This window comes from Phocoena sinus, chromosome 11, assembly GCF_008692025.1.
Source record: "Phocoena sinus isolate mPhoSin1 chromosome 11, mPhoSin1.pri, whole genome shotgun sequence".
Lineage (NCBI taxonomy): Eukaryota > Metazoa > Chordata > Mammalia > Artiodactyla > Phocoenidae > Phocoena > Phocoena sinus.
In genome coordinates, this window is record NC_045773.1 from 7,669,398 (window position 1) to 7,682,412 (window position 13,015).

Genomic DNA, 13,015 nt, shown 5'->3' on the forward strand with positions numbered 1-13,015 from the left:
GCGGGTGGGTAGTTTGGTCTTTTTTTTTAAAAACTGTTTCAATCTCTTTATTTGTTATAGGTCTCTACAGATTTCCTATTTTTTCTTAAGTTAGTTTCAGTAGTTTGTGTCTTTGTAGGAATTTGTTCATTTCATCTAACTTATTCAGTTTACCGGCATACAGATGTTCTCAATATTGCTTTATAATCCTTTTTTCTTTCTGTAAGGTTGGCCATAATGTCCCTTTTTCATTTCTGATTCTAGTGATTTGAGTCTTTTTTTTTCTTGGTCATTGTAGCTAAAGGTTTGTCAATTTGTTTGATCTTTTTAAAGAACCAGACTTTGGTTTAATTGACCTTCTCTATAATTTATCTATTCTCTATTTCATTAATTTCTACTCTGATCTTTATTATTTCCTTCCTTGCTTTAAGTATATTTTGCTCTTCCTTTTTCCAGTGACTTACAGTGGAAGTTTAAGTTATTGACTTGAGCTCTACTTTTTCTTAATACAGGCGTTTACAGCTATAAATTTCTAAGCACTGCTTTAGCTGCATCTCATACATTTTGGTATGTTGTGTCTTCATTTTCATTCATCTCAAAGTATTTTCTGATGTCCCTTTTGATCTTTTCTTTGACCATTGGTTATTTAGGAGGACGTTGTTCAATTCTTCATAATTTTGAGTTTCCTACTATTGAGAAATCAGTAGTTTCATTCTATTGTGATTGGAGAAAATACTTTGTATTATTTATAGTCTTTTAAATTACCTGAAGTTTGCTTTATGGCCCAGAATATGGCATATCCTAGAGAATGTTCCATGTGCACTTGAGAAGAATGTGTATCCTCTTGTTGTTGGGTGGTGCATTCTATAGATGTATGTTAGGTGTACTTGGTTTATAATGTTAAAATTTCTGTTTCTTTGTTGATCTTGTGTCTAGTTGTTCTGTTCCTTATTGGAAGTAGGCTGTTGAGGTCTCCAATTATTATTTTTTTGAATTATCTGTTTTTCCCTTCATTTCTGACATTATTTGCTTCATGTATTTTGCTGCTCTATTATTAGATGCATTATATTTATCATTGTTTTATCTCCCTAATGGATTGAACCTTTTGTCATTATAAAATGTACCTCTTTATTTCTAGTAATTTTTTTGTGTTAAAGCCTGTGTAGTCTGATATTAGGATAGCCACTCTAGATTTCCTGTGGCTGTAGTTTGCATAATATAGTTTCCCCATCGTTTTACTTAGGCTCTAATTGTGTCTTTGAATCTAAAGATGTCTCCTATAGACATCATTTAGTTGGGTCCTCTTATTTTATCTAGTCTGACAGTCTCTGTATTTTAATTGGATTGTTTAATCCATTCACATTTAATGTTATTATTGACATAGTTGGATTTTTACCTGACATTTTCCTTTTTTGTTTTCTATGTGTCATGGTTTCTTGTTCCTTTATTTCTTTACTACTTTCTTTTGCATTATTTTCTAATGTAGTATTTTAATTTTTAAATGATTTTTAAACTGTGTTTAACTATATTTTTGAGTTATTTTTTACTGGTTGCTCTAGGGTCTACCATATATATCCTAACTCTGAGAATGAACTTCAGATTTATATTAGCTTAATTCCAGTAATATGTGAAAATATTACTCATATATAGTTGTATTCCCCTTTCTGTATTTTTGTGGTATTATTGGTATACATATTACATCTGTTAATTATATAAATGCAGCAGCACATTGTTATAATTATTATTTTTACCATCTGTAGCCATTTCCTTAGCCCAGTACAGCTTTTCTCTCACCTCCTTTGTTCTCTAATTGCAAACATATTATATATATATATTACATTTCTGTGTGTTATAGGCCCAGCAATACATTATATACATATATTATACACATATTTTTTAAACTTGCTTTTAAAATAACTTAAGAGAAGAAACAGAAAAAATATGCATTTATACTCTTTTGTGATTACATAATTATCTTTATTAGTGCTCTCTGTTTTTTCTGTGGATTCAAATTACTATAAGGGTTACTTGCTTTCAACCTGAAAAAACTTCCTTTAGTGTTTCTTATAAGGTAAATTTGCTAGATAACACATTTTTTTTTTAATCTGAAGATATCCTTATTTTGCCTCACTTTTGAAAGACAGCTTTTCTAGATTTAAGATTCTTGTTTGACAGTTATTTTTTGGAGCACTCTGAATGTGGCATTCCACTGTCTTCTGACTTCCATTGTTTCTACTGAAAAGTCAGATGTTAATCTTATTTGGGTTCCCTGTAAGTGATAAGTTATTTTTCTCTTAATGCTTTCAAAATTGTCTCCATGTCTCTGACTTTCAGCGTTATTACTGTGATGTGTCTATATGTAGATCTTCTTGTATTTGTCCTACTTGGCATTTGTTCAGCTTCCTAGATATGTAGGTTATTGTTTCTTCAATAAATTTGGGAAGTTTTCAGCCATTATTTCTTCAAATATTTTTTCTGTTCATTTTTCTCTTTTCTCCTTCTAATACTCCTGTTACACGTATGTTGACACACTTAATGGTATCCCACATTTCTCTATGGCTTTGTTCATTTTTCTTCCTTCTTTTGTCTCTTGGTTCTTCAGCTTTCATCATCATTTCTATCAATCTGTCTTCAAGTTTGCTAATTCTGTAGCCATTTCAAATCTACTATTGAGCCCCTCTAGTAAATGTTTAATTTCAGTTGCTGTATTTTTTTTTTTTTTTTTTTTTTTTTCGGTACGCGGGCCTCTCCCTGCTGTGGCCTCTCCCGTTGTGGAGCGCAGGCTCTGGACGCGCAGGCTCAGCGGCCATGGCTCACGGGCCCAGCTGCTCCGCGACATGTGGGATCCTCCCAGACCGGGGCATGAACCCGCGTCCCCTGCATTGGCAGGCAGACTCTCCACCACTGTGCCACCAGGGAAGCCCCAGTTGCTGTATTTTTTAATTCCAGAATTTTTTTTTGTGGTACACAGGCCTCTCACTGTTGTGGCCTCTCCCCTTGCGGAGCACAGGCTCTGGACGCGCAGGCTCAGCGGCCATGGCTCATGGGCCTAGCTGCTCCGCAGCATGTGGGATCTTCCCGGACTGGGGAACGAACCCGTGTCCCCTGCATCGGCAGGTGTACTCTCAACCACTACGCCACCAGGGAAGCCCTAATTCCAGAATTTTTTAATTTATAATTTGTATCTCTTTATTGATATTCTCTATTTGATTTGACATTGTCCTCATACTTTACTTCTTTAATCACGGTTTCCTTTAGCTGTGAACATATTTGTAACAGCTACTTTGAAATTTGTTAAATTTGACATCTGGTCATTCTCACAGGCATTTTCTGTTGTCTGCTTTTTATTTCCCTCCAGTTTTTGCATCATACTTTTTCTTTTCATACTTTTTGGTTTTTTTGCATGTCTTCTAATTATTTTTGGTTGGAAACTGGACATTTTAGATAAAATATTATAACAACTCTGGGTACTGGTCCCTACCCTGTGAGGCTTATTTGTTATTTGCTTCTGTGTTTGTTTAACAACTGACTGGACTGTTTCAGTGACATCTGTGTTCCCCTTCCTCCCTTCCCCCATATATACGTGTTAAGCCTGATGTTACTTCCCAGAGACGAACAGCTTTGCATATGCCCACAATCACCTGGGATGACAGTGGTTTCGGTAGGGTTCTCTTTGCTGACTACATCCAGCTGTTAAACTCCACTAATTGCTGCATGTTTTGCTCTATTATTTTTAAACATCTTTATTGGAGTATAACTGCTTTACAGTGGTGTGTTAGTTTCTGCTGTATAACAAAGTGAATCAGCTATATGCATACGTATATCCCCATATCTCCTTCCTCTTGTGTCTCCCTCACTCCCACCCTCCCTATCCCACCCCTCTAGGTGGCCACAAAGCACCAAGCTGATCTCCCTGTGCTATGTGGCTGCTTCCCACTAGCTATCTATTTTACATTTGGCAGTGTATATATGTTCATGCCACTCTCTTACTTTGTCCCAGCTTACCCTTCCCCCTCCCTGTGTCCTCAAGTCCATTTTCTAGTAGGTCTGCGTCTTTATTCCCGTCTTGCCCCTAGGTTCTTCATGACCATTTTTTTTTTTTAGATTCCATATATATGTGTTAGCATATGGTATTTGTTTTTCTCTTTCTGACTTACTTCACTCTATATGACAGACTCTATGTCATCCATCTCACTACAAATACCTCAATTTCATTTCTTTTTATGGCTGAGTGATATTCCATTGTATATATGTGCCACATCTTTATCCATTCATCTGTCGATGGACACTTAGGTTGCTTCCATGTCCTGGCTATTGTAAATATTAACAGTGTCCTCAGTCATAAATTTTTCTACAAACCAATCCAATCAAACTGAGGTCATTGTTTGGTATTTGTTTTGACCCTAGGAGGGCTCCTCTCAGCTGTCTTATTCTCTGGTTATCTCTTCCAAAATAGTTGGCCTACAATCTGGGCTGTATCTACATTAAATCTGTGAACCTGCCCCCAGTTGCCTCTCACCACAAACTCCACCGTTCTTGAGAGCACCCTTAGGCCTAAACTTCTCCAAGCTCTGTTGCAAAGTGAAGTCAATGCCTTGGGAAGAGAGTAGCAGCTGTTTTGCAGAATCTCTGAGGTAGAGGTCTGGAGCTGGGGGTGAGGACAATGGCAAGCTTCTGAGTGACCTCCACATTCTAGGAGCTGAGTGCTTTGTGGAGAGAAAGGCAGCATCCTGAGGCCCTCTCAGCTCGCCTCTTCTCACAAGGAACCATCCCCTCATGAGGTGGGGTAAGGGTGAGCAGGGCCCGAATATTCCCACTGGTGCTGTGCCCAAGGCAGAACTTCTATTGTGTAAGTGAAGGTTGGGTGGAATGGGGAGCCCTCACCTCTCTATCGTACTCACTTGGGACTTAGCCTCAGCAACAGGTAGCTGGGGGCAGGAGGAGAAACACTGATGCCCTGCTTCTCCTGGGAAGAAAGCCCTCCTGCTGGAAGCTTGGTGGGAGAGGAAGCCCTATATTCGGGCTACAGGAGTCTGAAGTGGAGTCTGCCTCCTTGAGCTTGGGGGTGCTGGTGGAGGGAGGGAGTAGTCTTGGTTCAAATTGCACAGACTCTCACTTTTCTTACCGAATTTCATAGATTTTCTTGAATAGATGTTTCTTCATTTGTTGTTTGCCTGTAGAACCATTTCCAGAGGCTTTCAGTCGTTGTTTGTTTGCTTGTTTTTTGCATTTTTCACAAGTTTCACTGAAGGGTAGATCAGCAGATCTCCCCACAGTGTCCTGCCAGGTTGAATCACTCTCCTATCCTCTTAAATAAGATCAAAGTCTTAATACTAGCTGGTGCTGCAGCCAGAGGCAATGAAAGAACCCAAGGTCATGAGTGAACAGAGGAGAAAAGAAGGACCCTGTGGACAGGCCCCAGGTGATTTCATTACTTTGGTTGCAGGGAAGATGAGAGGGAAGAGAGGGCACAGCCACGTTCCTACCCTTTAACACGGTGACCGTGGCCTCTGATAAATGGTCCTAATGAGATTAGGATTCTCTCTTAAAAGAGGAGAGACAGTGTATGGGGGGGGGGGGAGGGCGGGGTGGACAGGGGGCAGTGAGATGGTTTGAGAGGGACAGAGCGTCTGCTTCTCCCATGACCTAAAAGGGTCCTCTGTTGTGGCATCATTAGAGAGGGGCATTTGCGCTTCCTCTTGGGTGATAAGTAGAGAAGGATAACGAGTATGGGATTTGCAAAGTCTCCAGCCTTCAGATTCTGAAATGAAAACCAAAGCTCCAGTCTGTCTTTTCTTCTCCATGTCAGGCCCTGGGGCTATTGTAACCACCGCTGAACTGCTCCTGACCTCCAGCCTCTCCCCTCCAGTCCTTTTCCAATTCTGCAACTGCTCCGCTCCTGGAGTGACTTTCTAAAGTGTGACTCTAGCCGGGCCTCTATGGGGACAGCCTTTCAACCTCTTCTTTAGCTCAGGAATGGCCTCTTATTTGTTCACTCCCTGTAGGGCCCGTGGGGCACCTACCTGGCCTAACCAGCCTCTCCATAAGCAGGAGTCAAATTGAATACCAGTCATACAGTATGGTATATATGTATATTTATATTTGCACTGTGTCCCATGTAAAGGCCCAGTAGCAGGAATAAAGCATATTGTGTTTTAAAAACATCAAGAAGGCTCTATTAATGATACCTGGGACCTGGGCTTAGATCTCAGCTCATTACTCTCTACTTTTATGACTCGCCCCTTGCGTGACAGATCATTTGACCTCAACCTCAGTTTCCTCACCTGTAAAATGAGGACAGTGTGCAGATACTGTTGTGAGGATATGACTTACATGCGATAACATAAGTAGAACCCTTGGCACATGGAAAAAGCTTAATTTGTACATGCAAGTAACAAGTATGTATTGAGTGCCTACTCATCCCAGGGACTGTTGTAAAAGTGGGAAAATAGCAGGAAATAAAATAAAATCCCTGTCTAATGGAGCTCACATTTTAGTGGGAAAGATCAGCAGTAAACAAATTTTGAAACTACACATTTGTGCACACACACAAAAGTTCAGGTTTTGATCTGATCTATGAAGAAGAATAAAGCAAGAGTGATCTGAAGTTGGTGCTTTTGTAGTTCGTAAAGGGTGGCCAGGAGAGGTCTTGCTGAAGCATTGGCATTCGGGTACAGATCTGAAAGAAATGAGAAAATGGCACACAGTGGTCAGTAAATATTCGTGAAATGTGAATGATGCAAATGTCTGGGAAGAAAATATCCCAAGGAGAGGCCAATAAACAAGTGCAAAGGCCCTGTGGCAGGAGTACTTGGCATGTTTTAAAAGCATTAGAAGGCTCTGTGAATATTTATACTGTAGTTTTTAGGGGTAAGTGTACTGATGTCTGCAACTTACTTTAAAATTCATTAAAAAATTAGATGAATGGATGGATAGATAGAGGGATGACAGATATATGCTTATGTTATTATAGTAAAATGTTCATAGTAGAGCATTTAGGTGGTAGGTATATGAATATTCACTGTAAAATTCTTTCAACTTTACTTTGTGTTTGAAAAGTAATCATAATGCAGTGTTGGCAGAGAACACATCAGGAAGTCTAGTGAGGCTGGAGCAGACTGAGGGAAGGAGAGAGTAGTCAGAGAGAAGACCACCAGAGGTCTCCAGGGCCCAGAGCATGGAGGGCCTCATAAGCTGTGAGGAGACATTTGGTGTTTTTTTCTAAGCACAATGGGAAGCCTTCAGAGGGATTTGAACAAGAGAGTTTCATGATCTAATTTAGTGACTTTAAAAGATCCCTCTGGCTGCTGTGGGGAAGAAATGCCAAGCAAGAATGAAAGCAAGGAGGCCAGGTAGAGGGACAGTGGTGGTCTGGACCAGGGGGGTGGCAGTGGAGGTGGTGAGGCTGGTCAGATTCAAGGGGGCCAATTTGAAGGAGCTGCTGATAGGATTAGATATGCATTGCCCAAGAGCAGGGCTTTGGCCTCAGCAGGGCAGATGGTGGTTCTGTTTCCTAAAGATGGGGAAGAATGAGGGAATGAAAGTAAGTTTGGGGAGGGGTGTGTGGGAGAGTGGTAAGAGGGAGATCACATGTTCTATTTTAGGTGTGAAAAAAAACAAATAATAGACCTTCCTAATAAATGGTAGCTATTATCACTGTTTCTACCCCACACGATTACATAGTGGACCTCTGCAAACACACAAGCTCTCTCTTAGCTTGCAGCTCAGCTCTACTCATCTTTTCTTCTTCTCTCCCCCTTACATTTTCCACTTTTCCTTGCTCCTCCACCCGCCACTCCAGACCACCACCAGTGACTGCTGCAGCCTCTGGAAATGAGCAAGCCTCTGCCCGGGTCGGCTCCTTCAGCATTACAAGGGGTGGGATCAGAGGAAGCCCTTGGTGTCAAAACCTGAGAGCACGCAGACCCGTGGGGTTCGCTCATGGGCTTTGCAAAACCCTCCAGCCTTTCTGTCTCTGTAGCTAGGCGAACACAGGTCACCAGGTGGTGCTAACACATGGCTGGCGTGAGATTCAAAGACGCAAGCAGAAAAGAAGTATGGAGATCTCTCCATTTTACTGAGAAGGTGACTCTAAGTCCAAGATCTGAGTTCATTTGACCCATTTAGCCGGGCTGTCATTTTGCATCAACTATGTCAGGACAGCATGTAAAGACATTTGTCAGGTAGCCATCTGGGGAAAGGCTGACTTAGCTGTCAGAGGCCTACTGTCTGCAGAAAGGCTGTCCCAGGCACTGAGGGCTGGGTCCACCAAGAGGCCACTAGCATCTCATGGGGGCACTGGCTCAGTCTTCCTGAGCCACCTGCCCACAGAGAGGAGTCCTAGTGTGCATGCATGGGTTGGGGATTAAACAGGGCAGGGATGATTTCCATGCTGCTCATGGCCCTTAGGAGTCATTAGCTCTGGTAACAACACAACTAAACTATCCCTATGAAGCTAATTGTGTGCCAGGCACCGTTCAAGCACATTCATGTGTAATAACTCATTTAATCCTATGACAGCCCTATAAGGTAGGTACTATTATTATCATTCCCATTTTACAGATGAGGAAATGGAGGCTTAGAAAAGAGAACTAAGTTGTTCAAGGTCACACAGGGCAAAAAGTGGCAAAGCCAGGTATCATGGCTTTTGCACTTTTTACCTGTGTAAAACTCCATGATGGACAGGTAGACAGGCTGCGTGGACAGAATCAAGATAATCCACGAGGACAGGAGAAGAGACAGTCCCATGGATGCTCGGCACAGGGAAGGTATCTGCAGGATAGAGAGAGCAGGGGCCACCTTTGTTACTCTTTTGTTTATTAGAATTTAATAAGATCTGTCTGTCTATATAGGTGTATATATATATATATATATATATATATATATATGTATTCTCTTTATAATATTAAACATCTTTGTGCTTGCTTTAAAATACAAATACCTTGACACTTATACATTACCCATTTTCACTTCTCAGGGTACAAGCTACAACACAGGTTAAATAAATCATAGGCTTAACTGTCCTGCTCCCCCAAAAGTCTCCTACCCAAAGATCACTAGCTGCATGGTCTTGAGCAAAACACTTAAATTCTCGGCACCTCAGATTTCTTTGTGTAGACCCACCCCATAAGCTAAAGCCATTAGTAATTATAATCATAATCACAAGAGCCACTATCAGCTGAATACCTAATGTATTGTATGTCTGTGCTATGCTGAGCACTTTCCGTATCTCTCTCTTTTTTTTAATGTATTGAAGTCTCGTGTCTTTCTTCTTTTAGATATAATTGATATATAACAGTTTATTAGTATCGGGTGTATAGCATGATGATTCGATATATGTATATATTATGAAATGATTACCACAATAAGTCAGGTTTAACATTCATCACCACACATAGTTACTTTTTTTTTCTTATGATGAGAACTTTTAAGACCTACTCTCTTAGTAAGTTTCAAATATATAGCACAATTTATAGTCACTGTGCTGTATATTACATCCTATGATTTACTGATCTTATCACTGGGAGTTTTGACCTTTTGACTCCCTTCACCCATTTCGTCCACCCCCACCTCTGGCAACCACCAGTCTGTTCTCTGTATCAGTGAGTTTGGTTTGTTTTTGATTTCAGATTCCACATACAAGTGAGATCATACACTATTTGTCTTCTTCTGTCTGACTTATCTTACTTAGCATAACGCCCTCAAGGTCCATTCATGTTGTTGCAAATGGCAGGATTTCCTTCCTTTTTTATGGCTGAATAATTTTCCATTGTTTATATACACCAATCTTCTTTATCCATTCATCTGTCGATGGACATTTTGGTTGCTTCCATGTCTTGGCTATTGTAGATAGTGCTGCAATGAACTTGGGGGTGCAGGTATCCTTTCAAGTTAAGTGTTTTCATTTCCTGTGGATAAATACCCAGAAGTGGATTTGCTGGATCACATGGTAGTTCTATTTTTAGTTTTTGGAGGAAACTCCATACTGTTTTCTGTAGGGGCTGCACCAATTTATTTCCCACCAGCAGTGCATAAGGGTTTCCTTTTCTCCACATCCTGGCCAACTCTTGTCGTTTCTTGTCTTTCTCATAATAGCCATTCTAACAGGTATGAGGTGATAGCTCATGGTTTTGATTTTTGATTTGCATTTTCCTGATGATTAATGATGTTGAGCATCTTTTCATGCACCTGTTGGCCATCTTTTTGTCTTCTTTCATGGATTATCGTTTAAGCCTCCTAAAGGCAACTGAAATGTACAGAAATTATGTAACCTGCCTGTGGTCACACAAACAAGAGGTGACAGAGCTGGGCAGTAGAAGTGTCTCAAGGGCAAGAGCTATGTTCTCATTGCTTAACTCATGCAGGGCCTGTCACTGACCAGAGAAGAATAAAGCTTTGACGGGTAAATGTGCGTGTGCAAAGAGATATGCTTGATCTGTAGCCCCCACAAGAATTCTCCCGCTCCCCAAATTAAGTTCATGGATGAGTGTGTTAGTCAGCTCAGGCTGCCATAATAGAATACCACAGACTGAGGGGCTTAAACAACAGAAATATATTTCCTCACAGTTCAGGAAGCTAGAAGTCCAAGATCAAGGTGCCATTAGGGTTGGGTTCTGCTGTTGTCTCTCTTCCGGGCTTGTAGACAGCTGCCTTCTCACTGTGTCCTCACAAGGCCTTTCCACTGTGCACATGAAGAGACAGAAAGAGAGATCTCCGACGTCTCTTCCTCTTCTCAGAGTGACACCAGTTCTATCAGATTAGGGCCCCACCCATATGACCTCACTTAAGCTTAATTACTTCCTAAACACCTCATCTCCAAATACCATTACATTGGAAGTGAGGGCTGCAACATTTGGATTTGAGGGAAGACAGAATTCGGTCCATAACAATGAGCTCTGAAGAGAAGCTTCTGGGAACCCTTAAAAATTGTGTACAATATTTTGCATGGAAGGGAATCCATATATAACATCTGTTTGACTTCCCAAAAGGTAAGAACCACTGGTGGTATTATAAGTGAACAAAGAGGGAAGGAGTTCATGGAAAAATGGAAACAGAGCTGGCATTAAGGGATAGAAGAAAAAGAAATTTCTTATAATATTGTTTTAATAAGTGTTAAAAAGTGGAGAACAAGAGGGGCAGTGGAAGGTAAGGATGTAGTATTTCAGCCCCATTTTCCATTTGGGGAAGTTAGATGGCCTGCCTGAGATCACAGCATGGAGAGTGGATCTGAGCCTAGAACCCAGTATCCTGAGCCCCAGCCCACGCTGTTTTCACCAGGCTTGTTGTCTGTGCTGCCCCACAGAAGCCAGGGCCATCTGAGTGAGGCTCCTGGGCTGCTCTTCTGCTGACCTCATAGATGCTCTTCCCCTTGTTTTCCTTCTAGAAGTGGAGCAGATCGAGGCCATCGCCAAGTTTGACTACGTGGGGCGGTCCCCGCGTGAGCTGTCCTTCAAGAAGGGAGCCTCACTGCTACTGTACCACCGCGCCTCCGAGGACTGGTGGGAGGGTCGTCACAACGGCGTGGATGGGCTCATCCCACATCAGTACATAGTTGTACAGGACATGTGAGTGGGAATTGGGATCTTCTGTGAAGAATGCCATGAGTGATTAGTGATGTCTGGAATGGGCACAGGAATGGGAGTATGGATTGTATGACAGCACTTTGCTCTCCCTGGTATGACACACTTGGTCTTCCGTAAGAATGGATTATGTCTAACCTCCCTTTGAATGGTGACCCACTTAACAAATAAGCAAATTGCTCACCCTTCAGAGTCCACAGGGACAATGTTTGGTGCCCTTGGCTCACCATCCCGGCCCACCTGACAGCCTCCAGGGCGTTTATCACCCACTATGGTTCTCAGTGTCCAGTGGATCTTGCCATATACCTCCACCCTCCTGGGCCTTCCCTGTAGCCAGTGGCCATCCCACTCCCCTCTTAATAGCCCACCATTCTCTACCTTGAGGTGGCTGTCTCAGGAGATGGGCAGAAACAATCATCCCCTCATTTCCAGCTAAGAGGGTACTATTTTTTAGAAAAGAATTTTAGGCATTAAAAAAAAGCCCTACATCCCAAATACCTAGCCCCACCATAATGCCCAGAAAGTCTACACCTTCCATTCTTTGAAAGCCTTTGAAGGTTCCTGCACACACTCCCTCCAAGCTCCAGTCTGCCTCAGGTGGAACTGATTTACCAAGGAAGCAGCCACCAAGCTGGGCCTCAAGGGGAGGTGGCCAAAGGCATACGTCTTGATGGCAGAGGGGACGGTCTGGAGACAGAGAAAAGTCCAGAGCTCGGCAAACAACAAGACGATCCAAAGCAGCTCTCTGATGTCCCCAGGCCTCTGAGGGCAGGGAAAGGGCATGGGGGGGAGGCGGGCAGGGCACCCCAACAAGCTCCAGGCCCCTCACACCTGTTCAAAGCCCCGGGTGCGGAGAGGGATGGAGGTGCCTTCCTTCTCCCTCGCTGGACCCCCAAACTGCTGCTCATCGCCCAGGGCTCAGCTTGCAGGCCCCCTCCCCCATTTCTCCAGCACACCCTCCCCTTTAGCTTATCCCAGTCTCGAGCAGCTGGGAGAGAAGAGCCTAGATGAGGGGAGGAGAAGGTAGGCACGGGCGGTGCCACAGAGGGCCTCCTGCTGGAGAAGCAGCAGCGGCTCAACCACGAGGTGTGTGTGGATCCAGCCCCTTGGGTCTCAGCACATGTCCGTTCTCTGGAGCGAATCCCTCCCAATTCACGTCTGTCCTTCTCCCCAGGGACGATGCCTTCTCGGACAGCCTGAGCCAAAAGGCCGACAGCGAGGCCAGCAGTGGGCCACTGCTGGACGACAAGGCCTCCTCCAAAAACGACCTCCAGTCCCCCACGGAGCACATCTCGGATTACGGCTTTGGGGGGGTGATGGGCCGGTAGGAAACGCGGATTCATTCTTTGCGGCTAGTACAGTGCCGGTTTGTGTCTGACTGGGGAGAAGCAAGGGCACAGGAGGGAAAGGGGGAGGCTGTTGTGGCCCCTTCTTCCCCACGAGATATGACATGGGGC

The 13,015-nt window shown here is 42.9% G+C and overlaps 1 protein-coding gene across 1 annotated transcript in view; it reads left to right on the plus strand.

The window, feature by feature from the left end:
• Positions 1 to 13,015, plus strand: part of SRGAP3 (SLIT-ROBO Rho GTPase activating protein 3) — a 255,707-nt gene that overhangs the window by 235,899 nt on the left and 6,793 nt on the right. The window contains 2 exon segments of the mRNA XM_032649515.1: positions 11,363 to 11,543; positions 12,733 to 12,882. Of these exon segments, the coding sequence (XP_032505406.1) occupies positions 11,363 to 11,543; positions 12,733 to 12,882 (331 nt within the window).